Source organism: Neovison vison, chromosome 4, assembly GCF_020171115.1.
Source record: "Neovison vison isolate M4711 chromosome 4, ASM_NN_V1, whole genome shotgun sequence".
NCBI lineage: Eukaryota > Metazoa > Chordata > Mammalia > Carnivora > Mustelidae > Neogale > Neogale vison.
Window position 1 is genome coordinate 10,789,313 of NC_058094.1, and position 25,637 is coordinate 10,814,949.

Here is a 25,637-nt window from a genome sequence, read left to right on the forward strand (position 1 = left end):
AGGAAAAAAGCAAATGCACAGCCTCGATCTGATCTTATCCCCTGCTGCCTTAAGTTGCAGTAGTACCTTATAAATCTATAATTTAGACATTTCAGGATTTTTTTGCATGCATCATGTAATTTGGTCCATATAATAGATCCATATAATAATCTGTGCCTCTTGAACTAGACATCATGGAGACTATTATCCTTAATTTTTTTAGAAGGAGAACCAAAACACAAGAAGTGGAATGACTTTCCCAAGTTCACACAGCAAAACGGGCAAGACCAGCATCTCTTCAGCAACCCACTGCCTCTAATCATTTTTTGATCTTATGGAAAATCTCAAACATATATAAAAGTTTATGAAATGCATAGTAGTCTCACAACTTCAACAATCATTGACTCTTGTGTCTTTTCTCACCTACCTCCCTATTCATTTTTCTCATCACTCCTTCCTAATTATTTTGAAGCAAATTCCAGATGTCCTGTCATTTCATCTGCAAATGCTTCAGTATGCATCCAATCAAGAGAGAGAATTTTAACCTAATCACAATGCTATTAGACACTTTTAAAAAGAAAATGGTGTCTCTATGACATTGTCAAGCCTCTAGGCACTGTTTCAATTTCTTAATTGGCTCATAATTATATTTTTAAGTTTGTTTATGTGATTTGGGTCACAAATACATAATTAAAATCCGTATATTGCCATTGGTTGATATCTCTTAAGTCTGTTAATTTATAAGATTACTCTCCATCTTTTCTCTCTGGCAACATTTTGTGAAAGTCATCCGACTTCTATAATGCTTCCCAGTTTAGACTTTGTTGATTGCATCTCTCTGGGCTTTTAACAGATTCCTCTGCCCATTGTTTTTCCTGTATTGGTAGTTATGTTTAGAAACTTGGTGAGGAAAAAAAAAATACGTTGTTGGATGGTTTTGTGAGTTACTTTTAACAGCCATGTAATATCTGCTTACCTTTTTTTTTTTCTATTAGCAGCTAGCTATTGATAAGAATAGCCTCTATTCATTAATTTTATAGGTGGTAATAGCTTGATTCTATCCATAGTCCATAAGTCACTAGCCAGAATACAGTTTGGACAAGAGCTTACTCCTCCAGGTACAGCTCATAAGACAAAGCCAGGATAAATGCTTAATTATTTCCCTTTAATTGCATTCCCTGTAAGTTTCCCAGTCAGTCTGTCCCCAAGCACCAACCAGAGATGATCAATGCAGTCATGTGTCTTAAGTGTCATTGTGAACTGATGCATGCTATCAGAGTCCCTGTGTTTCAATCCATTGCAATCACTATCCTTATTAAAGCTTGATTTGTCACATCTTTGACACATGGGAGCCTGTTCACACAACCCCCATCATCTCTGGGGATGTTCTTACTTTCTGATGTGAAAAAAAAAAAATGGTCCGGGCTCATACGTTTCCTGCCCTAAACTTCAGCCATCTCTGCAAAGAGTGTGAGGTCATTTTTGTAAGAATTGATGTTTTGAAACCACAATCTAGATGCTAGGAGTGTCTGCTACTACTAGATTTTCATTATTTCTAGGCTTTTTTTATCAGTGGACCAAGGTAGGAAATATGTACATACCATGAGTTCATAGTGGTGCTTATTGACTTTTGGCTTAGATCCATCAATTTTAGATATGCATGTCCTTTTTCCCTTCCCAGAAATACCAGGTCTCAGTGACACCAATCCAATTACCTATTTGCTTCATCCTGTAATTCACTTCCAGGAGTCTAAGAGTAATGATAGACACTACCACCAACAATACAATAGCTGTAAATGGTTCTGAGATTCTTTCTGAGTTCTTTTTATCCTCAGAATATTTCCTTCTACAAATGGGTCATCAAATTATATGTTAAAGACATTTGGAATATTTCCTCTTGGTGTGGTTATATGTATAGATTCATTTGTTTGTCTTCTGTCTGTTTCCTTACCGAGTTCTTTTTTTAAACATCTGTTTAGCTTTGTACTTAAGAAAAATGTTTCCACAATTCAACAGCCAAGTTTATAAAATAAGATTTAATTTTGAAACCTTAAATTCTATCCCTATTTCTCCACTCTACTCCCTCGCTTCCTCGTCTCTTCAGTAATGAGTTTTTATGTTTGACCTTTTATTCTTCTATTTTTCAATAAATAAAGAAAATATATACATGTGGACAGAGAGAGAAGTCTATGCCCCCTTTTCTATTTTTCAATTATTTATTTAAATTCAATTTCACTAACATAGAGTGTGTTATTAGTTTCGGGGGTAGAATTTAGAGATACATCAGTTGTATACAACACCCAGTGCTTGTTACATCATTCTTCATGCCCATCCCCCAGTTACCTCATCCCCCTGACCCACCTCCCCCCCAGCAACCTTCAGTTTATTTCCTATAATCTAGCATCTCTTAAAGTTTGCCTCTCTATATATTTTCATCTTATTTTATTTTTCCTTCCCCTCCCATACTTCCATCTGACTTGTTTCTCAGACTCCACCTATGAATTAAATCATATGGTATTTGTCTTTCTCTGACTGACTTCTGTTACTTAGCACAATCCCCTCCAGTTCCATCCATGACATAGACAATCCTTTTGTAGATCAAACGTGGAATATTCTACATGCTTTTCTCTACCTTGGAGACTAGTTCATCAAAGTATAGAGAAATCGTTTTCCTTTCTTTTTTCTTCCTTGTAGTCATATACAATAGTTTCTTCAGCCAACAAAATGAACACCTGGGTTGTTTCCAGCTTTTGCTATTACAAATTCTGCTGAAGGGGTAATCTTGTGCCTCTGTCTTTCCATATTTTTACCACCCCCTGAGACTTTCATGTAAGACAAAGGAAAGAAACTAGCTGAATGTTTTAAACCCTTGAATTCAGGGCATCTCATCATATGTTTGGCTGCACAACATATTGTCCATTTCAATAGTTAAAAAGACTTGGAAATAGGGACGCCTGGGTGGTTCAGTCAGTTAAGAGTCTGCCTTAGGTTGAGGTCGTGATCCCAGAGTCCTGAGATTAAGCCCCGCATCAGGCTCCTTGCTCAGCGGGGAGCCTGCTTCTCTCTCTGCCCCTCCCTCTGCTTGTGCTCTCTCTCTCTCTGTCTCTGACAAATAAATGAATAAAATCTTTTTTTTAAGATTTTATTTATTTATTTCACAGATAGATCACAAGTCAGAAAGAGATCTCAAGTAGGCAGAGAGGCAGGCAGAGAGAGAGGAGGAAGCAGGCTCCCTGCTGAACAGAGAGCCCGATGAGGGGCTCCATCCCAGCACCCTGGGATCATGATCTGAGCCAAAGGCAGAGGCTTTAACCCACTGAGCCACCCAGGTGCCCCTAAATGAATAAATTCTTTAAAAAAAAAGTTGGAAATAATGGTATCCCCAAACTGTAGTAAATATGGTTTAGGGGGTCCTTTAAAAGGAATCTGTCTGCTCTCCAGTGCGGGGAAACTAAAACATGGGGAAGCTAACAATGTACATTGAGGACCTACTGTGAGCCACGTGCCCTCTCTGTAACACCCTAAATAATTCTCCTTCCAGTCCCACGTGCTCATGGGTGTTTATCCCAGTTGTAGAGATAAAGAATCTGTGTTAAAGTCACGAGTCCAGATTACAACGTTTGAATGTGGGACCGGGACCCTAAGCCACATCTGTCTCTCAACTTAGAATCCATGATGCTCTCATTCACTTCTTCTTCTTGCCTCATGATGAAGAGCTCAGACTCAGGAGTTCGATCCAGCCCTGGCTTCCCCACTCACGAGTGTGCGATTTTAGTCAAGTCACTCAACCCTGCTCACTTTGATTCTCTCATCTATAAGATAAGGGTTGATAATGATACCTCCCCATCAGGGTTGTTGTGTGATGAAGGGAATGAATGGATGTTTATTGTTTCGAATAGACAATAAATGTTGCTGATATATAGCAACCACCATCTATGTGTTGGCCGGCTTTATTATCGGAATTTACTTGTGGAGTCCACACATACTGATGGAGTACCTCCCTTGTGCCTGCCATGGTGCTCCATGGTAAGGAGATCACTGAGCAGATGAAGGGACTCCTGAACTCACAGCACCTATAATCTAGTAGATGACAGAGTCATCCTCAGAGAGTCACACAATCACAAAATCATAGGTGTCTTAATGGTAGGAAGGGAAGGTCCACAGCCCCGTGGAGTCGAATCACCCTCCAATCTCTTGGCATTGGGCAAAATGCCCCCAGCATGTTCAGCTCAGGCTCTGTTTTGTTTGTGAAGGGTTCCACAGAAGCATTCTCCCCCTCACACCCTGTGTGCCTGAGCCTGTACCCCGGGAGCTCACCCATTCCTTCTCTTTCTCTCCCACACACAACAGCTAGAGTACACAGCCCGCCTTGACTTCCTTTGGCGAGTACAGGCCAAAGAGGAGATCAATGAGATGAAGGAGCTAAGGGAACACAATGAGAACATGCTCCGGAACATTCTACCCAGCCACGTGGCCCGCCACTTCCTGGAGAAAGACCGAGACAATGAGGTGAGCCCAGGCTTGTCCAGCTGGGAGGAACAGTGGTGGTGGGAGGGGTGCAGTTGGACACACTGGTCCCGAGCTCTGGGAGAATCCCACTGTCCTTGCATGAGCACCGGAGAATGGAGACCATGCTACCCAAGAGTGCCAGGCCACCCAGACTGCCTAGCACCATGAAGTCCATGCAGGACTTCTCCAGCCTCGGGTACCTCATCTGTAAGATGGACTTCATGCGAGCTCCATCATGAGAATGGATTGAAATTTGAGTTTTACATGCATTTATTCATGCCTTTATGTGTTTCCATGGAGTCAGCTCTCCAGTGTCTTCTTACTCTGTGGGTAAGATGTTACCATTGACGTTATCTGCTGATCGGCTGAAGACATTTGGGTTTGTGAACCTTGCCTGAGGGTAGAACTAGGAGAAGTCCCCTCCCACCAGGGTCCATTTCCCACCCAAGCCACCACAGCAAGATCAGTGGAAGAGAAGTAAAGGCAATGAATAAGCTGCTGCTTGAATAATCTTGATGCACTAGGACCCTGGAGGTGTCCTGGATGCGCATCCAAGCACTGCCCACCCTCCTGACAGATGGAGTTCTCTGGAATCAGCTTCAGCCCTGCTTTTCTCAAGGCTCCCTAAGATCAGGGCTTTGTTGCAAGAACTTCTTGACGAATCAAAGAAAGCAAAGAGACTATTGCTGTGCACTCACCATGACCACCAAAAGGAGCAGGTGAAACCCTGGAGGCCTCAGAGGAAAAGCCGGAAGAGAAATGAAAAGGAAGCTGCTTTTCAATTAGAACACCCAAACAATGCGATATCTGGGACCAGGGGGATGAGCAAGAATATACTGGCTTTATCCTGAAAGAAAGGAAACCACCCAGAGATGCTGAGGTCACCAGCTGTGATCTAGGCCAAACCTCCACCGAGCAAAATAAATGACAGGTTCAGCCTTAATCATAGAAGACATGTTCAATCCAATGTCTTGTCATGCTTACTTGGGGTTTTATTTTTTTATTAACACATAGTGTATGGTTTCAGGGGCACAGGTCTGAGATTCATATTTGAGGTTTTAAATACTTAAATAGTTCACAGTTGACCAGGCTTAACCACAAAGTTTTGACATAGCCTAGAGAATTCTCACCCTATAAATAACCATTACAGAACACCTGCTGCATGCCTGGTACTGAGATAGGCCATTGAAGTAAATGATCTTTCGTTCTAGCTACAGTTTTAAGAGGAGAGTTCATCACCCCATATTATTGACGAGGACTCAGAGCCCCAGAGAGGGCCGAGACGTGCCTCCCTGTATGTAAGTGATGTTGTGAGTCAAATCCAGCCATGAGGATTCCTTGCCTCTGTGCTGCACTGCCCCAACCATGCCTCTGGGGTTTGGCAAGATCAGTGTGTACGTGTGTGGGTATGTGTGTAAGAGAGAGAGACAGACAGTCAGAGTAACATGAGAAGGGGTGACACAGGCAGAGGCAGGAATGCTATAACCTGCAGGAACTCCCAACATCCTGTTTGGTTCTTGTGAGAGGCCTCCTTAGCTCCCCTTCTTGCTACAAATCAGAGCCACGATAGGAACCACTGCAAGGCTCAGGTCTGGACACTGTGAGTTTGCAGCCACAGCACTGCTCACGGGTAAGAATGGTTATCCCCATTCGTAGAAGAAAGTGGGGCTCCGAGAAGTGAGAACACAGAGGTGGTGAGTACTGAGCTTGAATTCACACCCACGTTTGTGCAACTGAAGAGCTAAGTCTCACGTTTTGTCCCACGTTGCTGTTAGGGCATGAGCGGGAGAGAAGGGGCAGCAGTGACAAACACTGACTCAAACCATCTGAACACAGGGTCGTGGACAGAGCCTTGCCCCCTGGGACACACTGTCCGGTTGGAGCTGGCTATGTCCCCCCACAAATGTTCTGGCAGCTTCTGCTAGTCTGGTGGACTTTTGGTTTAGATTAGTGCTCACCAACCCAGGGCAGGGACTTTCTCAAGGATGAGGCCCCTGGACTGGGGTCATCAGTGTTGAGTAGGTTATTGCTGAGTCCCAGGAAGCCCACTTGCCCTTTGTAGCTTTTCGAAGACCTGCAGAATGGACACTAATGAGGGCAGGTGTCCTGGGTGCTGCAAAGTGCATACAGCACACATTCCCTCTCTGTCACTCACCAGCTGTGTGACTTAGGGTAACTCACCCAACCTCTCTGAATCCATTTTTTTTTTCATCAGATTCGTGAGGAAACAATTCCTCATGACTTCAGTGTGAGACTCTTGCTGAATTTAGTGTGAGAACTCAATTGAAAAAGAACATATTAAGGGCCCAGCACAGCCTGGTGCAGTGGGTTCAGTATAGAAAGGCTGTGTGGTTTTCTCAAAAGCCTGAGGCCTAGATTCCATCCCATCTTCTCTTCCTACTACCTGTGGAACTGAGCAAGGGATGAATCCCTCTGGACCTCACTTTCCTCACCTACAAAGTAACAGTCTTTTGCAACTTGGTCCAATTGCTACAATGTTTCCATGAGTAATTATGCATAAAGCATCTAAATGGTGCTTGGCCCATTTTAGGAGCACACTGAATTGTTGCTATTGTTTTTGATAAAGGTGAGCCATGATTATCTTTTTGTTCCTTTGCAATCCCAATCCCCCACTCACTGTCTCATACACTCAGTCACTCATTCACTCAGCAGGTATTTATTGAGGGAAACCAGGTACCAGGTATTGTTCTAGATCCTGGGGACCAAACAGTGGTAAACAAAGAAGAAGAAAACTCTGCCAATATGGAGCATGCATTTTCATGGACAGATAGACATGCATGTGAATAAATATACAGGATAGTGCCCAGTAGTGATTAGTCCTTGGTGGACAGAAGAAGCTGAGTAAGAAAACAGAGTAGGTGAAGGAGGTGGGGTTGACACTGGAGGGTCTCTCCAAGGCAGTGATGTTCTCACAGAAACGTGAGGCTACTAATAAAGTCAACCAGCCTCAGACATTGTTCTTCCCTTGCAGCGAGGTGGCTTAACTCAGTATAAGAAACTGAGGACCGGGCGCCTGGATGGCTCAGTAGGTTAAAGCCTCTGCCTTCGGCTCAGGTCATGATCTCAGGGTCCTGGGATCGAGGCCCGCATCGGGCTCTCTGCTCAGCAGGGAGCCTGCTTCCCTCTCTCTCTCTCTGCCTGCCTCTCTGTCTACTTGTGATCTCTCTCTGTCAAATAAATAAATAAAATCTTAAAAAAAAAAAAAAAAAAAGAAACTGAGGACCTGGAACCAGACAGGCCTGGGTGCCCTGAGCCAAGAACCGACTGAGTCTTCATCCTGATATCTGGGCAGAACAGGGACTGTGCATATGCTCAAAATCCTCTATGAAGCCCAGACGAGAGGATGATAGAACAATAATAGCTTTTCTATATTCATCAATCCCTCCCCAGTTTACAGTGCTCTTATGTTCTTTGAGCCCAAAATAGCAAGAAACAGATGGTATACCCAAAGTGGTTGACTGGGGAGTGTTGAACAATGGGATTGTCTTTAAAAGTGTAGGCAGGTGGCTGGCACTCTTCCATGCCCCCTCCAACCCCTCACCTCCTTTGTGTGCACACAAATTCCATCTTTCTTACTAACTAGCTGTGTGACCTAGGGCAGCTTACCCAGTCTCTCTGAGTTCCTCATCTGATTCACAGCAAATAATACAGACCTTGCTGAGTCGATGTGGGAATTAAATCAGGAGAGAACACATGAAGTGCTCAATGCAGCCCAGTGCAAGGTGGGTTCAGTATACATAGGCCATCTGATTCACTTGAAAGGCCACTGCCCTAGATTTTGTTCCTTATAGCCACTTTCTTCACCAGTTAGCATCAGACAAAGAGGACTGAGACTCCTCCCACCCCACTCCAATAGGATGCAACAGAGTCAAGATCTGAACTCAGGTCCTAGGTCTTGAAGCTTATGCTCCAGGAACCCCAACACCGCATGTCAAATCAACCATCCATTCAGAAGGACTTACCAGATCCAGTTTCCAGTCCTAGTGATATTTATTCATAGGCATTACCCTGAGTATGACTATTGTTATTGGGGTGGTGGTTGGGGCCCTAGTGTCTGCTTATTGACAGTAATAGCAGCAGTGGCAGCATGGCTCTGGAGTCAGATGGCCTGGGCAGGGGATGAATTCCACCTCCGTCTCTTAACCGGGGGTCTTGGGTAAATTACCTATGGCTATGTGACTCAGTTTCCCTTCAAGTAAACACCAGGATCTTAACTATATCTAAGTCCTGGGCTTGTGAGCACTCAACACGGTGATGTGTGTGCAGCCTTCTGTGTAAGGCTTGTCACACAGGAAGCTCCCCATAGAGGTAGCTGACATTATTAGCATTGTTTGTGTTATATAAGCAATCGGAACATTCTGATTGTCGGCAGAAGCTGAGAAAGAAAAACCAAGAGGAGGCTGGGAGAAGCTAGGATTTGTGAGAAGACGCAGGCAGATACATGATTGATGAGAAACCCCTGGAGACTCGCCTTTATATCCCAGTGGCATTTATAGATCACCAGGCAGAAGTGGGAGGCAAGCTGGCCCACTGGGTCATTATGGACTGGATTTCAGACAGCGCTGGTCGGGTTTTCTATTTTCTCTCTGTTTTAAACAGAAAATAGAAATAATGAGTGTTATGGGCTGAACTGTATCTCCCACGATTCATATGTCGAAGTCCTAACCCCCAGTACCTCTGAATGCGACTGTATTTAGAGATGGGATTTTTAAAGAGGTGATTACGTTCGAATGAGGCCATTAGGGCACAACCCTAATCCACTCTGACTGTGTCTTTGTAAAAGGAGATTAGGACACACAGGCAAAGAAGAGATCATGTGAGGACATGGGAAGAAGATGACATCTCCAGGTTAAGGAGAGAGCCCGCAGGAAAAAACAGCTCTGCTGACCCTTGATCTTAGACTTTGTAGCATCTAGAACAGTGGGAGAACCAATTTCTGGGTTTAAGCCACCCAGTCTGTGGCACTTTGTGATGGTAGCCTGAACAAATGAACACAATATGTAACAAATGGATTCTTTGTGCTCCAAATCACAGCCAGCTGGAGGAGTCAGATACAACAGAGAGTAAGTCTCCTTCTGGGGTATCACTCCATTGCTCAAGGCCAAGGTGAATGGACACCCCTTAGAAAGCCAGGTGCCATGGCCCAGCTCCTTGGCCACAATCTGCTCTCCTCACACCCTGCCCAGCCCAACTCAGTGCAGCGAGTCACCACCAGCCTGTGCTCCTTTGGACAAGGACTCATGAAAGTATCCACTCAGATTCATCCACACTTGAAGCCCAAGACGGATTGATCTTGAATCAGGGACACCATCTTTCTCAGACCAAGGGCATGAAAGCCAGAGGAGAAGAGCCCAAGTGTGCAGAGTGAGGAGGGTCCTTGAGGTCTTCCAACCCCAGCTCTTCCACTGTTAATGGTATGATCTAGAACAAAACCACAGTTTAACTCCTCAATCTCTCTCCCTCCCTCTCTCTCTCTCTATCTCTCTCTCATTTTCCTTATCTGTAAAGTGGCAATAAGAATCAGTGCCTATTTCACAGGATCATTGCAATGATTAAATCATTGAATTCATATGAAAGCACTTGGTTAACTTTATTGTTTCCTGCAAAGACCAGGGAGGCATTAATTTCAACAGGCTAGAGCATTTACCTTGTACCAGATGCAAGAGACAGCACGCCTGATAGTGCAGGCCTCCAGAAAATATGAACTGGGTGATTAGAGGGCACTACGGTGAATGGCATGGGGTCTTTGCCTCACAGAATTCACACTAAATGAAGAGGCAGACGGTAGGAATCAAAGCATTCAAGTGTGAGATGTGTGTGTGTGTGTGTGTGCGCGCACGCACGCACTTCCAAAAGCAGACCTTGAGACAAGGATTTGAGTGAAAGTATTTCACTTGAAGGTGGTTCCAGAAAGCCCAGGAAGGCAGGACAGTGAGAAGCAAGAGAAGGGCTAAATGCGGCACTATCAGACAAGTTTCCTCTGTGGGCAACTGCAGCTCAATCCCACTGGGAATTCAGGGACAAGTCAAAAGCATACGTCACAGCTGCCTGGCCCAAGGAGTGAAGGAGTGGAGGACCACAAGACAATTGCCATCAGTCAGTGGTTGAGAGCCTCTCCCCAGGGACATTAATTTCCTGGAGCAGTGAGCTCTCTGCTCACAGGGGCAGAGTGCCCTCTAGTGGTCAGAGAAAAGCTCCATGCAAAGCTATGCAAGAGCCCACAGCTGGACTTGGGGGATAGAAACCGTCAGTCAGGAAACCTGCAGCATCTACTACGGTGAGTACATGGGAGTACAATGCTTCGCTGTTTCTGGAACATGAGGTCCGATGCAGGGAATCACAGGCAATGAGGCTGAAGAGAAAGGTGGAGGCTAGGGCATGGTGTTTGAGCCTCATCCTGAGGGCAGTTGTGGGTCACTGGCAGGTTTTAAGAATGGGAGAGGCATGGTCAATATTCTGTCTTTAAACGGTCACTGTGGCCACCATGGGAAACACGCTTTGGGATGGGTCAAGACAAGTCAGGGAACCCAGTGTGGGGAGGAAGATGGGTAGCCATTGGGCAGGAAAGGCAGAAAAAATATCTGAGACAAGAAGAAAGTCAGCAGAAGGTGGCAATTTACTGAATCTGGACATGATGGAGAAGAAGGTGTCAAGGCATCTCTGCGCATCTCTAACCTTGATGACTCAGAGACACTGGTGCCACCCACCCAGAGCATGAGGGGGCAGGTTTAGGCGGAGAGGAGAAGCATTTGGGTGTGGCATTTATAGCTTGAGGAGTATGAAGACAACCCAGCTTGGGGTCCAGTAGCTGGAAGCCCAAGAGTGGGAGCTGACTTGAAGGAGTTCAGAGGCTGTCCCACCTGAATGTCGGAGAAAGGTTAAGAGTAAACGAGATGGCCCGGGTAAGTGTGTGAACTCTGGACCTGGCTGTGGGTCAAGGACAGAACCACAGCCATCTCAACATTTCAGATGGAAGGTAAGCCCCAAAAAGGCATCTCTGAAGGAGCCAGTCATAAGGAACACATAGGCAGCATCACTGAAACAAGGAAAAAGTCAAGAAATTCGTGGTCTTGGGGGGGATGACCCCACTGGCCTGCAGAGAAGGCATGAAACGATACCCGTGTGGTGATTTTTTTTCCACTTTGGCTGGCAGTTTAACCCACTCCAGAGTCATTTCATCTCAGCCTGACATGTGAGTGAACGTCGCCAGGGTGGGGAGAGGCAATGGAGGGAACTCGCTTGGGAATTTTGCACAAAGAGAAGAAGAGATGGGTGGGTCGCCACAGGTGTGTTCAGGTTCCAGGGCCCATCATAGTATTCCATATGGGGGATATTTGAAGAGGGGAGGGGTGCAGAGGAGAAAGAGGTGGAGGAAGAGAAGGAGTAAAGAAAAAGATCACTGCAGGAGGAAGTTGCTGAAGAAGTTAGAAGCAGGAACTGCCAAGACATCCGGTAGAAACATTGACCTTCAGCAGAAGGAGAATGCACTGTCTGCAATGGAAGCAGAAGGAATGAAAATAAATATGAACATAGGCACAAGTATGAGTATTAGAACAGAGCTGGGTCACTGCCAAGAGCCCTAGTTTTTGCCACAGAGGTAAGAGATGAGATCATTTCTTGAAAGGAATCAAGTGGGGAGTGAAGTTAGGGACAATGGTGAGGGTTTAGACTCATTGCGAGGAAAACAGAGAAGGAAACTGACCAAGGACAAAGGATCTGCAGTCAGAACTCATGGCCCAGCCATGGCTGGAGACCATGAATTGTCAATGGCCCCAGGACATGTGGCTAACATGTTGACATGATGGTGTCAGAGCCTCAATCTCTGTCCTCTCCGTGGACACCTGTACGTGGGTGCAGGTGCACATGCTCATGGGGGAGCATCACCACAGACCCTCACCGCTGATGACCATTTCTGGCTCCCTCTGTGTGTCTCCCTCCCCATGCAGGAGCTGTATTCTCAATCCTATGATGCCGTCGGGGTGATGTTTGCCTCCATCCCGGGGTTTGCAGATTTTTACTCTCAGACTGAAATGAATAACCAAGGAGTGGAGTGCCTGCGCCTGCTGAATGAAATCATTGCTGACTTCGATGAGGTAAATCAAAGCCTCAGAAACCTACAGTCCCCAGTGGGTATCACTGTTGTCCTAGCTTCACGTTTGCTGTGGCAATAGCTTGTACTCACAGAACCACAGGCTGCAGTATGAACACAAACAGGTATTAGCTAATTTAAGTATCATGTGAGATAAACACCATTGTTTTTCCATCTGGGGAATCGAGATCAGTAGTCTCAGCGAGGCAGGGTGATCTAACCCAATGGCAAACCACCATCAAATGGCAAAACAAGCACTTGATTGAAGGCCACTGCTACACAGACACTGGCATCGCAGAGACTTGGGACTTATGGGGACATTTCTCCATCTCTTCTAAGTGCCAGAGATAAAACCATCAATTCAAATTTGGTCAAAGACCTAAATACAAGTATGCACATGTTCCAAATAGTGCTTTCTCCTTTTAGGCTCCATGAGTGTAAAGAATACATGACATAGGGGGATATACTTATACTGCACTGTATTTACATGAACAGACTTGGCAGGAGTGATCCTCTGCCACCCCCATCTTCTAGCTTCAAGTAGGGCACCATTGTCTATCCTTTGCCCAGGCCTGAGAAGGGAAGTAATTCATCGAGAAAATGCTAAGGAAGAGGCCATGCAAAGATGGGATTCGGCAGAGGTCTAGCCTCCTAGCCTGATCCCTGGGGAGCTCAGCAGCATACACCACAGGGTTGTTTCACACTGAGGCAAGGGGACCAAGTGTACACCTATGTTTGTCAGCCATTGGCTGTGGGCTGCCCCTTGGTGGAGGAAGTTGCCTCACTTCCCAGGCATTTCCAGCAAGGGGGTTTCCAATGGCTCAAGGCAGTTCTCCAAAAAAGGGTGCAGCAGTGCATTGTCAGCAGCCAGACCTCATGGCATTCTTGAGAATGACCCCATAATGGAGATGTGGATGGGGCACCAAGAGCATTTGTGACATCATTCAATGTCCTCTCCCTTGATCCCCGTGTTCCATTTAGCTACTGAGTTCTGTGGGTTCCTTCTTGATGGCTCTTTGGTCTGTCCCTTCATCAGCATCAGTACTGCCCTCTTCTTGCTCTTGGCCATCTTACTTCTTCCCTGGACGACTGCAGCTTTCTCTAGCTGCCCCTTCCTGCACCTTACCTAAGCCATCACCAAAAGCATGACTATCTCTTCACATCCCTTTAAAACCTAAAGCCCATCAGTGGCTCTGTTTGTCAACTCCTCATAGGTCACCTGAGGCTTTGCACTTGCTCTTCCTGTACCCTCTCTGGCCTTTCCTCCCACTGCATGCCACCTGGCCCCCTTCCCACCAACCAGCTGCTTACAAGCCATTATGCCCATTCCACACTCTGCTCTTTCTGATCCAAAATTATGCCATCCTTACCATACTCTGTTCTGTCTCCCTCAACATCAAGGCCAGCAGAAAACCTAATACTGAACACTACTTTCAAATATCTTCTCTAGTGCTGACACCTCTTCTAATCTCCTTTCTAGCCATGTAAATGTTGTCACTCCTATTTCCATGAAAAACTTATACTCTGAAACTTTCCATCATGGAGCCTGAAACCCTTCAGTGTACAGATCTGCAGCCCCCACTAGTCACTAAGTTCTGGGAAAGAAACCCGCCTTATTAGTATAGGTGTTTACCATGTGTTGCCACAAATGCAAAGCAATTTCAATATATAGCATTCCGTTTTTACTTCTCCCTCAATAATACCCACAGGGTAGGAATTATTAGCTTTCATTTTATAAAGAAGCAACACCGACACCAAGAGAGCCCAGGCTTTTGCCACCACTAAGTAGTGCTGCCAACATTTGAACCCAGGTCCACCATACTGTTTTGGTTTTTAACCATTAACTGGCATTCATGGTTCTAGTTCTGTAGTCAAAAAGACAACAGTGATCATTTTAGTTGTTCTAGGGATGGAAGTGGGGATCAAGATAAATAAGACATGGTCACTCCTTATTTCCATAGCCTCACAGTCTAGTGAGGGATGAGAACACTGAATCACCTTCACTCGCAAAGTCAGCAGTTAAGTGTGCTCATACAGAAGGCCCTGCATTGTGGAGAGTGGAGGGTGATTCCATGATAATAGTACCTTTATTCCATCTCTTTGTGACAGGCCATACACTCATAAAGGTAGAAATCATACTCTGATGTAACCTGTTAAGTCCTCATGGACTAGCACTGTGCCTAGAACATAGAAGATGTTCGTAACAGATGCTTACTAAGTATTTGCTAAAGGGATCAATCAATCAATCAATTAATTAATAGGGGACATAAACAAGCTGGAAAGTAGAAAGGTGAAGATAAACTAATGTAATCCAAAACATATATTTAAATTTAAAAAATAATAATAAGATAGCTGTATTTTTTTTAACTGTCTGAAGGTTGAGCCATCGGGCAGTTTTATTTTAAACTCTATAGCCCCTTATCTCCCAAAAGTACTCAAGAGCATGTTTTTAAATTGTAGTAAATATGAACTAAATTTCCTTCTCCATGCCCCAATTTGTAGACACTGGTGTCTTAGAAAAATAAGACAGTGCCCCTAGTAGCAGAGGTGGATTTTTACAGAGGGAAGTTGGATTGGCTAGGGGAGGGGAAGGTTGGTCCTGGAGCTGGGTTTTAGACCAGGAGGAGGAGAGGGGGAGGAACTGGAGGAGTGAGAGAAAAGAAGAGGGCAGAGATGAGAGGGAGAATCGAAAAGAAGACGTAAGGGAGGATGTGGAGAAAGGGGAACCCTCTTACACTGCTAGTGGGAAATGCAAACCTGTACAGCAATTCTGGAAGACAATATGGAGTTTCCACCAAAAGCTAAAAACAGATCTGCCCTACGACACAGCAATTACACTAGTAGGTATTTATCCAAAAGATACAAGCAGAGTGATTCAAAGGGGCACCTGCAACCTGATGTTTATAGTAACAATGTCCACAATGGCCAAACTATGGAAAGATTCCAAATGTCCATTGACTGATGAATATACATACATATATATGTGTGTATATATATATATATACATATATATGTGTGTATGTATATATATATATACACACATATATACAAATACATATATATATACACACATATATACAAATACATATATATACACACACATACACAATGGGATATTACTTAGCCATCAAAAAGGATGGACTCTTGCCATTTGCAAGGATATAGATGAAACTTAGCATAATACTAAGTGAAGTATGTCAGAGAACAACAAATACCTTGTGACCATTCATATGTGGAATTTAAAAAACAAAACAGACGAACATAGAGGAAGGGAAGGAAAAATAAAATAAGACAAAATCAGAGAGGGGGACAAATCATAGAGACTCTTAACTCTAGGAAACAAGCAGGGTTCCTGGAGGGGAGGTGGGTGGGATCATTGGTAACTGGGTGAGGAGAATGAAGGAGGGTGTGTGATATAATGAGCACTGGGTGTTATATGCAACTAATGAATCACAGTATACGTTAATGCAGTATATGTTAACTAATTATAATACAGTATATGTTAACTACTTAAATTTTAAATTTAAAAAATTTTTAAAAGGAAAGAAGGGGAGGAAATGGGAAGAATTAAAAGGGAAGGGGCAGAGGAAAAGGGAAGAGCATGCAGTCAGCAGGAAAGTTCCCTGGCCTGCCAACCCTAAGCACTCAGCTTTCCCCACATGGGTCCTCGGGACACCCAGACATGCCTCCTTCCTTTGTGTCAAGAGAGACCTCCACGTTCTGCCCTGGCTAAGCTGCAGCCAGATGCCCTGGTGCTGACTTTAGTAATGACGCTGCTCTTCTTGCTGATAAAAGTACCACGGGAATCTGAGAGCATGAGACACTCTTTCTTGGCTCAGAGGAAAGCAGAACATTTCATGGACTGCATGCTCCAGGACTGGGTTTGAAATAACCCCATGCTGGGCCTCCTTGTCCCATGGCCCCTGCTTGTTGAAGGCCAAAGTGTGCTCCCACAGCTCAGTGCTCCATGCAGATGAGTGAATTAATAAAGGGGTTGATTAGAAACCATGTTATGTCCCCAGATGCTTTTAGCTATATGGCAGATACATTTGCTGCAGGGACATTTGTTGAAATAATGAAGCCTCTTGCTGCCTTCTGATTGACTTCTGAGGAGGCGGCAGCTTTGTTTGAGCCTGAAATTGGCCCGTGGCCAAGTCATTCCAAGAGAAGAGGAAAGAAGAGCTAACTTCCCTCTAGGAAGCTGGGGAAAGGCAATTATAAGGAGACAGAGGGAGGGAGAGGGACAACCGAAGATATGCCAAGATCCCCCAAGATAATATTTTAACAGCCACAGGGCTGCTAAGAGACCAAACCTGCTTGGTTGTGTGCAAGAGCAAATGTCAGACATGATCCTAGGCTAAGGACATGCAGGCTGCTCCAGCCACTTCCCTTCCTGGGTGTGGTTGGTGGAACCTTTACCAGGGCAGAACAGTGGCTTCACGTTAGCTCAAGAAACAAAAATAATAAACAAAGCATGCCTCAGCTGTGAATCAGGCTATACACACACACACACACACACACACACACACACACACACACACGCATACACAGGCACACACCCCAAACCAAATCACAAAAGCACCTGCAGTGTTTTCCTTGTTTCCCAGAAGAATTCCTCTCCAGCTGGAATTTTTCACATTTTCTTAGTTCCAGATTAATTTTGAGAGGATGCCTGTAGCAAGTCGTGTGTAGAAAACCCATCTCATCTTCTTTGTCTGACCCACCTGTGGCAGGAGCCCCTGAGCATATTATAGGCTTAAAGGGAGACAGAGATTTGGAAAACCAAAAGTTGTATCTAAATCCCTACCAACATAGGGGAATCAGAGGTTAGAGCTTAGCCCTGGGAGCCAGGGAGGTTTGAGTTTTGAACCTACATCCTCCACCCAGGGCTGGCTTCATGGATGTGTGACCTGTTTGGGGCAGGTAGTGAGAAACAGTCAGAATCTGGATATCTTTGAAGGTGAGCTAAGGATTTCCCGAAGGGTAGGGTGTGGGTTATTGTTGGGTCTGTAATCAAAGAAACAAGACTGATACAAAGTGAAGGTCAAGCAAAGCTTTATCTCACCCCAAGCATCGAGAATCAAACCGACTGTTTGGGGCCGTCTCTTACAAAGAGGTGACCCCTCCCAGCTTCACACACTAACCTTTACTGCACAGTCATGCTAGGTCAGAAACACACAGAGAAAACTGCATGGTCATGCTAGGTCACACACGGGTGGCCAATTGAATTTCAATTTACCTTAGTAGATATATGCATGCCCCACTGATTGGATGTCTCCACCTGGCCTGACCCACCCTTGTATCTGGGCTTTGCAAGTATGCTCCTCTGGGAGGGGCAGGGTCAATCTAAGCTCACTGTATAAAAACAAAATGGCTCCCTGGCTAAGTAGGCCCTTACAGTTAAGATGTTTTGATCCAGAACAGTTGGAAAAGTGGAGACACCGTTACTCAAGATGGTGGGTGGGTAGAGAACCAAAGGTATCGTTTTGGGAATGGCATGCTAGTAATGCCTCTGAGGCCAGTGACGGGGATGTCACTGAGCAACTTTGTGTAGAAAGAGTCTGATGGTCAAGGGAAAACACATACATTTAGGAATCTTCAGGAAAGAGATCACAAGGGAGTAAGTTATTTTTTTAAGGTTTTTTTTTAATTTATGTAATAGAGGGAGAGGGAGAGAGAGAATCTTAATCAGACTCCCCACTGAACATGAGCAAGCAGGACACAGGTCTCGATCCCATGACTCTTAGCTCGTGACCTGAGCAGAAATCAAGAGTTGATCACTTAAATGACTGAGCCACCCAGGCACCCCAGGTAAGTTAAAATGGAAAAGAGAAGAGGTATGAGGCCTGAGCCTTGGGGCCACCAATACCATGAGTTAAGGAAAATAAGAAGGAACTAGCAAAGGGGACTGAGGAATTGCCAGTGACATGGAAGAAAAGCCATGCGTGGGCAGAAACCGTGTGTTTGGGAAAGGTGTCACAGCCCATTGTCAGATCCTGCCAGTGAGCCAAACAGGGTGAGGCCAGTGGTCAGCCAATTGGAAAAGTTGCCACAAGTACAGACAAGAGTAATGTCACTGTCAAGGGGGGACTCAGGATGCCAGTCTAGAGTGGATTTAGAAAAGAACAGGGAAGAAGTTGGAGGCAGTGAGGAGAGACAACTCTTTGAGTATTTTTATAGCCAAAGAAATGTGGTGTCCACCAGGACTTTTCTTAAGATGGGAAAAATAACCACAGCCCTCTTCCTGCTTCTTTGAACCTACTGTGCATTTTCCCCAACCTCCAGCCATCATTTGTGTTGTCCCCTCTTTCCCGATGCTCCTTCCAATCCTTTCCAGGCTCCAGTCTCCCAGCATACAAAACCACGCACACACACTAAAAAGCCCTTCCTTCCTCACTCTTAAAAGTGAAGCTAGAGATCATTTGCTCAGGGAGGCCTCCAGATGTTATCAAAATGCTCCATTCTCCCCGTTCCTACACCCGGTATATTTTCATCATGCACTTTACTAGAATTGAACTAGGGCACATTTTGTGCAATTATTTCTTTAACATGTGGTCCCCGCCCCTGCCTGGGCTGTCAGCCCTCTGATGGATGGCTGGGACCTCCCATCTTGTTCATGAGATTTCGCAGAAGCTCAATGGATAGTTGCTGTATTAGTCGTTACCATTGCTATAACAAATCGCCACCAATTTAGTGACTTGAAACAACAGAAATTTATTATGTTACAGTTTAGAGGTCAGAAGTCCAAAATGGATCTCACAGGTTAAATCAAAGTGTCAGCAGGGCTGTGTTCCTTCTGGAGCTTCAAGGGAGAATCCATATCATTACAGCTTCTTTGCCTTGTGGCTCCTTCCTCCATCTGTAGAGCCGGCAGTCACACCTCTGACTTCTGCTTCTGCCCCCACATTGCTTTCTCTAACTTTCTTGCCTCCTCCTTTCGCTTATAAGGATGCTTGTGATTACTTGGGGCACACCCAGCTAATCTAGGGAATCTCCCTATCTCAGAATCATTAAGTTCATCACATCTACAAAGTCCTTTCTGCCATGAAAGGTAACATATCCTCAGGGTCCAAGGATTAGGTCATGGACATCTGTTGAGGGGAGTAGAATGGGAAACCACAGGAGGGTTTTTTACATGATCTGACTTGCTATGGAATGGGATCACTCAGGCTGCTGGCATGGGAGTGTGGGGGTGAGGGAGAGAGCAGGTAGGTCATGGTGGTACAACAACCAGGTATAAGCCAACAATGGCTCAGACCAGTATGCTGACAACAAGTGTTAAGATTCCAAATACAGGGACGCCTGGGTGGCGCAGTTGGTTGGACGACTGCCTTCGGCTCAGGGCGTGATCCTGGAGTCCCGGGATCGAGTCCCACATCAGGCTCCCAGCTCCATGGGGAGTCTGCTTCGCTCTCTGACTTTCTCCTCTCTCGTGCTCTCTCTCACTGTCTCTCTCTCTCTCAAATAAATAAATAAAATCTTTAAAAAAAAAAAAAAAAAAGATTCCAAATACATGTTGAAGCTATAGCCAAAAAGATTTGTTGGTGGATCGGGGAACATTTGTGATTTCTTTTTTGAACCAATAAAATAACCATATATTTCGAAGATTCACTGAAACAGATCTACTCCTTAAAGAGTATCTGGGCACACCCATCATGACACCTGGCACTTAGCAGGTGCTCAGTAAACATATGTTGACTGCCTTAAGGCATGCTTCTCAGAGAGAAAATTAGCTGTCTCAAGGATGCTAAACCAGACACAGGTAGTCCTCATTGTGAGCCGGGGGCCTGTTTCAGGAAAGTACCCACATCTTCTGGAAGAATAAACACCAGGACTAACATCATTGCCTGGATCTATTTTAGCTCCTCGGTGAAGACCGGTTCCAAGACATTGAAAAGATTAAGACCATTGGCAGCACCTACATGGCTGTGTCAGGCCTGTCCCCTGAAAAACAGGTAAAGAAGCTCCTTGCTCTCAGCCACACTGCATGGCAGATGCTTCACTATGGTCATGCTAGTGAAGACAGTGAGGCCACCGTCACCAGCCTGCATACGGGCTGGTGGGGAGAGACTCTGATGAACGGGATATTCTAGTTGTGTGACGTACATTTGCTCCCACTGGCAGTGGGGTCTACTGGATGAAACAATGCTTCTTTATGACTGAGAAACCTCTAGGCTCCATTCTGAGCCTTGTTGTTGACTTGATGAACAAAATCAGGGCCACGAAATTACCCTGGGTATGAGTTAGTCATGGGTATTACCAAACCACTGATGCCAGCCTGTTTTCTTATTCTTACGGTATGTAAGAATATTAGTAATATCTCCCACTCTGTTGAGGGCTGACTATGGGCCAGGCACCAGTGTCAAGTAGGAACACTAGTATCTACCTTCCAACCTTGGTAGATGAGACCTGAGACTGTATCATGCTCCCATGCAAAAGCCTACATGGATAGTAGTCTACGTTACTAGTAAGAAGGAATCCTCATTTCTTCTCATCCTTCCTTCACTTGCTTTCCAACTAAAAACCTAGAAGCATTCCATGAGCACTTACCTGGGAAGATACACACGCTAGTCACTGGATGCACATCTGTGGAGCTTTATAGCAGGGTCCTCAAAGTACAGCCTGCATACCAGATCTGACCCATCATTTATTTTTGTCAATAAAACTTTATTGAAACACAGCATACCCATATATACATAATTTATCTTTGGCTCCTTTGAAGCTAAAATGGCGGCATTGAGCAACCATGACAAAGCCTAAAATATTACTACCTGGCCCACCACGGAAATTATTTGATCTGCTTTGCTCTGCTCTGCTCTGCTCTGCTCTGCTCTGCTCTGGAGGAGCACAAAGTGCTTTCAAATACGCAATCTCATGCAATCCCTGGGAAGCAGTCAGGGCACATGTGCAAATCCCCATTTTATAGATGAGGAGATTGAGGTTCAGAGAGGCCCTGAAGCTTACTCTCCTCTTCCCTCAGGAGTTCTGTGAGCAAAGGTCTATGTGAAACATCCCTTAAACAGATGGTGTGAGTGCTTCAAAGGAAATATACAGATTTCCTAGCACTTACACACACACACACACACGTAAGTGTACTCAGGAATGCATGGCATGTTAACCCAACAAGTGTAGAGGTGGGGAAAGGAATATGATGAGCCATGCATATTACACTCACTTCAGCAAATCTCCCATCATCCTGCGTTTCGGGGATGCTGCCGACTCGAGTGTAGAGAGTCTCACACACCTGGTTATCTCCATCTCAGGGGCACACAGATGGGTTAGGACATAGGACAGGCCCCTGCTGCAGAAAGGTTCATGTTTGCCACAGCAAATGAATTCTTCTCTCCCCTCTGCTCCAGCAATGTGAAGACAAGTGGGGGCATTTGTGCGCCCTGGCTGACTTCTCCCTCGCCCTGACTGAGAGCATACAGGAGATCAACAAACATTCCTTCAACAATTTCGAACTCCGGATTGGTGAGTAGCCGCTGGAGGTGTGGTGAGTGGGATTCCATAAAGCTGGCTGGTCTGGCTCCATCAGAACCTCCCATGCCCTGGGCCATGAGTAGCTTTCTCCTGCAAAATGCAGCAGGCTCGGTATGACCTTGCCAAGGACAAGGACAGCATCAGCTCAGGCCAGTCTGGCCTTCTTGTCACTCAGGGTGCCAGAAGCCAGGGAACAATGCTGGCCTGTGTGCAGAAATACACAGCAAACACGACAAGTTACTTTTCCTCCAAGTTACTTGTGCAGTACACTACCCACACAAGACCCTGCTGAGGGAGAGAAATGAATCATCTGTCCTTTCATTATGACTTCATGTCATCTGATGCTGTTGGTCAGTGTGCTGCTCCCCAGTTCTTCTGGATAATCCCCTAAAACAAAAGCAGGATTTGACTTCTAAGTTTGTCGGATGCTGTATTGCTCAGGGACAGACAGAAAACCTTTCAGCTCTTCCCATGGTCACACAGCTCACACTTCCTTGAGCTTAGAGACATCCAGGAGTAATGCAATAGTGCAATGGAAATCATAGCAATGTGACTAGCAATGTGACCCTTTATGATGTGTATAACTCATCAATGTCTTCAGCATCCCTGCTGATTCTAGAAGGCTCCTCCAGCAGCACAGTGTAAACACCCCTGCTCTAGTCCACATCCTCATTTCATAGTGGGTCAATTCAGGCCCGGAGAAGGAGGGTAATAGCTTATGATCACACAGCCAAATGCCCACTCGGGAAGGGGCTCCAAGACGTCTGGACAGATCAATGACATTCTGGCTGCCAAGCTCCAGGTGAACACAGCCTTTGCTGTAGTGTTCAGATTTTAGATATCCTCTGGCCAGCATACCATCGACTGACTTAGCTTTCCCTGAGTAGCTTTCAAGAAACAAGGGTCAAGAAATGCCAATATCTGACTTGTCAGAGCAACCAAATGCCACGCACCTTTGTTCACCAAAATAAAAAGAAGTTCTGTTTTATGTTTTGGATCTATGGCTGGGATGCTCGGGGCTTGTTCCCACATGTTCCATCGACCCTACGTGTCCTTTCTGAAATCATTGACTACACACTTGAACGAGGACTAAAAAAGCAGAACATCAACCTTGAACAAAGCAGGAGATGTCGCTGGGGTCAGGGCTGACTCTTGGTGTGAAATTCAGAGTTCTGGCATTGTTCAGGGGTTAGAAGATCATTTTCCTAGCTTCCCTGGGCATCTCAGTTTGTGTTTGGGGTCCACTGAGACTGGTTCTACAACATTGGGCAAGCCATTTGAACCCTCTGAATGTCAGTTTCCTCGTGTGAAAGCTGCGCATGATATTATTTACCCCCACCCATCACCCCCACCTCACAGTAGTAACGTGGAATCAGACAGGGTAATGCCTGTAACGTGGTCTGCAAATCATAGAGAGATCTCTGTCACTGTAGTTCCCATGTGGTCCAAAAGGTCTGCATCCCCAATTTCTTAGTCACTTTTATCTGATTTTATGTAGGGCAGGGAGGGTTTTGCTCTTCCTTCTGCCTGGAATGCTCTAACCCAGATATCTGCATGGCTTCTCCTGTCACTGTCTTCAGATTTCCACTCAGAAAGGCCTTTCCTCACTACCCTTTCCCAGAATGTCCCCTCCCACCTTTCTCCCTCTAACCCAACTGGTTTTTCTTTACAACCTTTATGATTCATTGATAAATTACTTTTTTGTTTGTTTGTTTCTGTCTCTCCCCCAGTAAAAGATAAGCTCCATGAGGGCTGGGGCTATGTCTCTTTTCCTTTCCACCATATCCCCCATGCCTGAAATAGTGTTGGTCCTGAGCAGGTGTCTAGTCAGTTTGGTAGAATACATGAGAAATTCTAAGTCTACTAGAAGGAGACAGACATGCCCACCAACATGATTAGTGAAATGCTATCATTCCTGGAAGAAGCCCATGTTGCATAAAAGAGGAGTCATTGAAACTGTCTTCAAAGACATTTGCCAAATTAAACATGGGATTGGGCAGACATGACAGTCTAAGCCAGGAAATGAGCAGGGACAAAGGCACGGAGGTGCATTGAAGGCTGTCAGGTGAGGGCAACTCCAGCACTTTAGGGTGGGTACAAGGCAAGGTGAAGGGTGAGAAGGTGAAGGGGAAGGGGAGAGTGGTAGTGAAGGAGCCAGATTCAAGAGGCCCTTGACTGTGATTCCAAGGTGCATGGGCATCATCCTACAGGCCAAAGGAGCCAGGTGTTGAAGTGGGCTGGAGCTTGGTCAGATGCCCTTCAGCAGTGGTATGGAGGACGGTCTGCAGGAAGACAAGACTGGGGATGGGGAAGCCAGTTGGGAGGCTTTTGCCATGAACCAAGGGAACCAAGGGAATGAACCAAGGGAATGAAAGCAGACAGAGAAGGAAAATGCCTACCCAAGCTCTCAGAGCTCTGTAGTAGCAGAGGCTGGAGGACACCCAACATCCTGACTCATGGTCCAGTGCTCTGTCTGTCCCAGCAGCTGAAATAAGTCATTGTCCACGTGAGAATAATAACAGTTTCTTCTTGAGTCCTCCTTGGTTGTCAGGCACCATGCTAAGTAAGGCCTTACTTCCATAATCTCAATTCATCTTCTACACTGTGGATGGGAAAAGTGAGGTCCACATAGGCTAAAGAATGGACACTGGCCATATATGTAATGAGTGACTGAAGCAGGATCTGGGCCCTACAATGTATCCACAGGGACAACCCCCTCACTGGTCACTGTACCAGGCAGGGGTGCAGCCATCTCAGAGATGTCCCTCTTCTCTCATCTCTCACTCCTTTGGTCACCTGCAGGCATCAGCCATGGCTCCGTGGTAGCTGGCGTTATCGGCGCTAAGAAACCACAGTATGACATTTGGGGCAAAACCGTGAACCTGGCAAGTCGAATGGACAGCACAGGTGTCAGTGGCAGGATCCAAGTCCCTGAGGAGACCTATCTCATCCTGAAGGACCAGGGCTTTGCCTTTGACTACCGAGGGGAGATCTATGTGAAGGGCATCAGTGAACAAGAAGGAAAAATCAAAACGTACTTTCTGCTGGGAAGAGTCCAACCCAATCCATTCATCTTGCCCCCGAGAAGACTGCCCGGGCAGTACTCCTTGGCCGCAGTTGTCCTGGGCCTTGTCCAGTCTCTCAATAGGCAAAGGCAGAAGCAGCTGCTCAACGAGAACAACAACACGGGGATTATCAAGGGTCATTACAACCGGCGGACTTTGTTGACACCCAGCGGGCCAGAGCCTGGAGCCCAAGCCGAAGGCACCGACAAGTCTGATTTGCCATAAAAGCATTTTCTTTGTGTTTCTTTTTTTGTATTTCTTTTATATATAAAATAAATATACTAATAAAAAGGTTTAATGTTTTTTAAAACAAGGATGGCTTCATTAGTCTTTGGCTACACTAAACTGAAGATAGCAGTTGAGTTTCTCTTCCATCACAGAACTTTACTGACCACCTCTTATGTACAAAGTTCTTTGGGAACACAGATAAATAAGGCTCAGTCCCTGACGTTGAGAAATTCTCAGCTGAGTGTGAAAAGAGGGACTTGTAA

General features: G+C 45.4%; 1 protein-coding gene across 1 annotated transcript in view; it reads left to right on the plus strand.

The window, feature by feature from the left end:
• ADCY8 (adenylate cyclase 8) overlaps window positions 1-25,371 on the plus strand; it is a 217,319-nt gene extending 191,948 nt beyond the window's left edge. The window contains exons 14-18 of the mRNA XM_044244935.1: window positions 4,330-4,488; window positions 12,456-12,602; window positions 20,461-20,553; window positions 21,958-22,072; window positions 24,884-25,371. Coding sequence (XP_044100870.1) covers window positions 4,330-4,488; window positions 12,456-12,602; window positions 20,461-20,553; window positions 21,958-22,072; window positions 24,884-25,371 — 1,002 coding nt within the window. The remainder of the gene's footprint in view (window positions 1-4,329; window positions 4,489-12,455; window positions 12,603-20,460; window positions 20,554-21,957; window positions 22,073-24,883) is intronic.
• The last annotated feature ends 266 nt before the right edge of the window (window positions 25,372-25,637 follow it).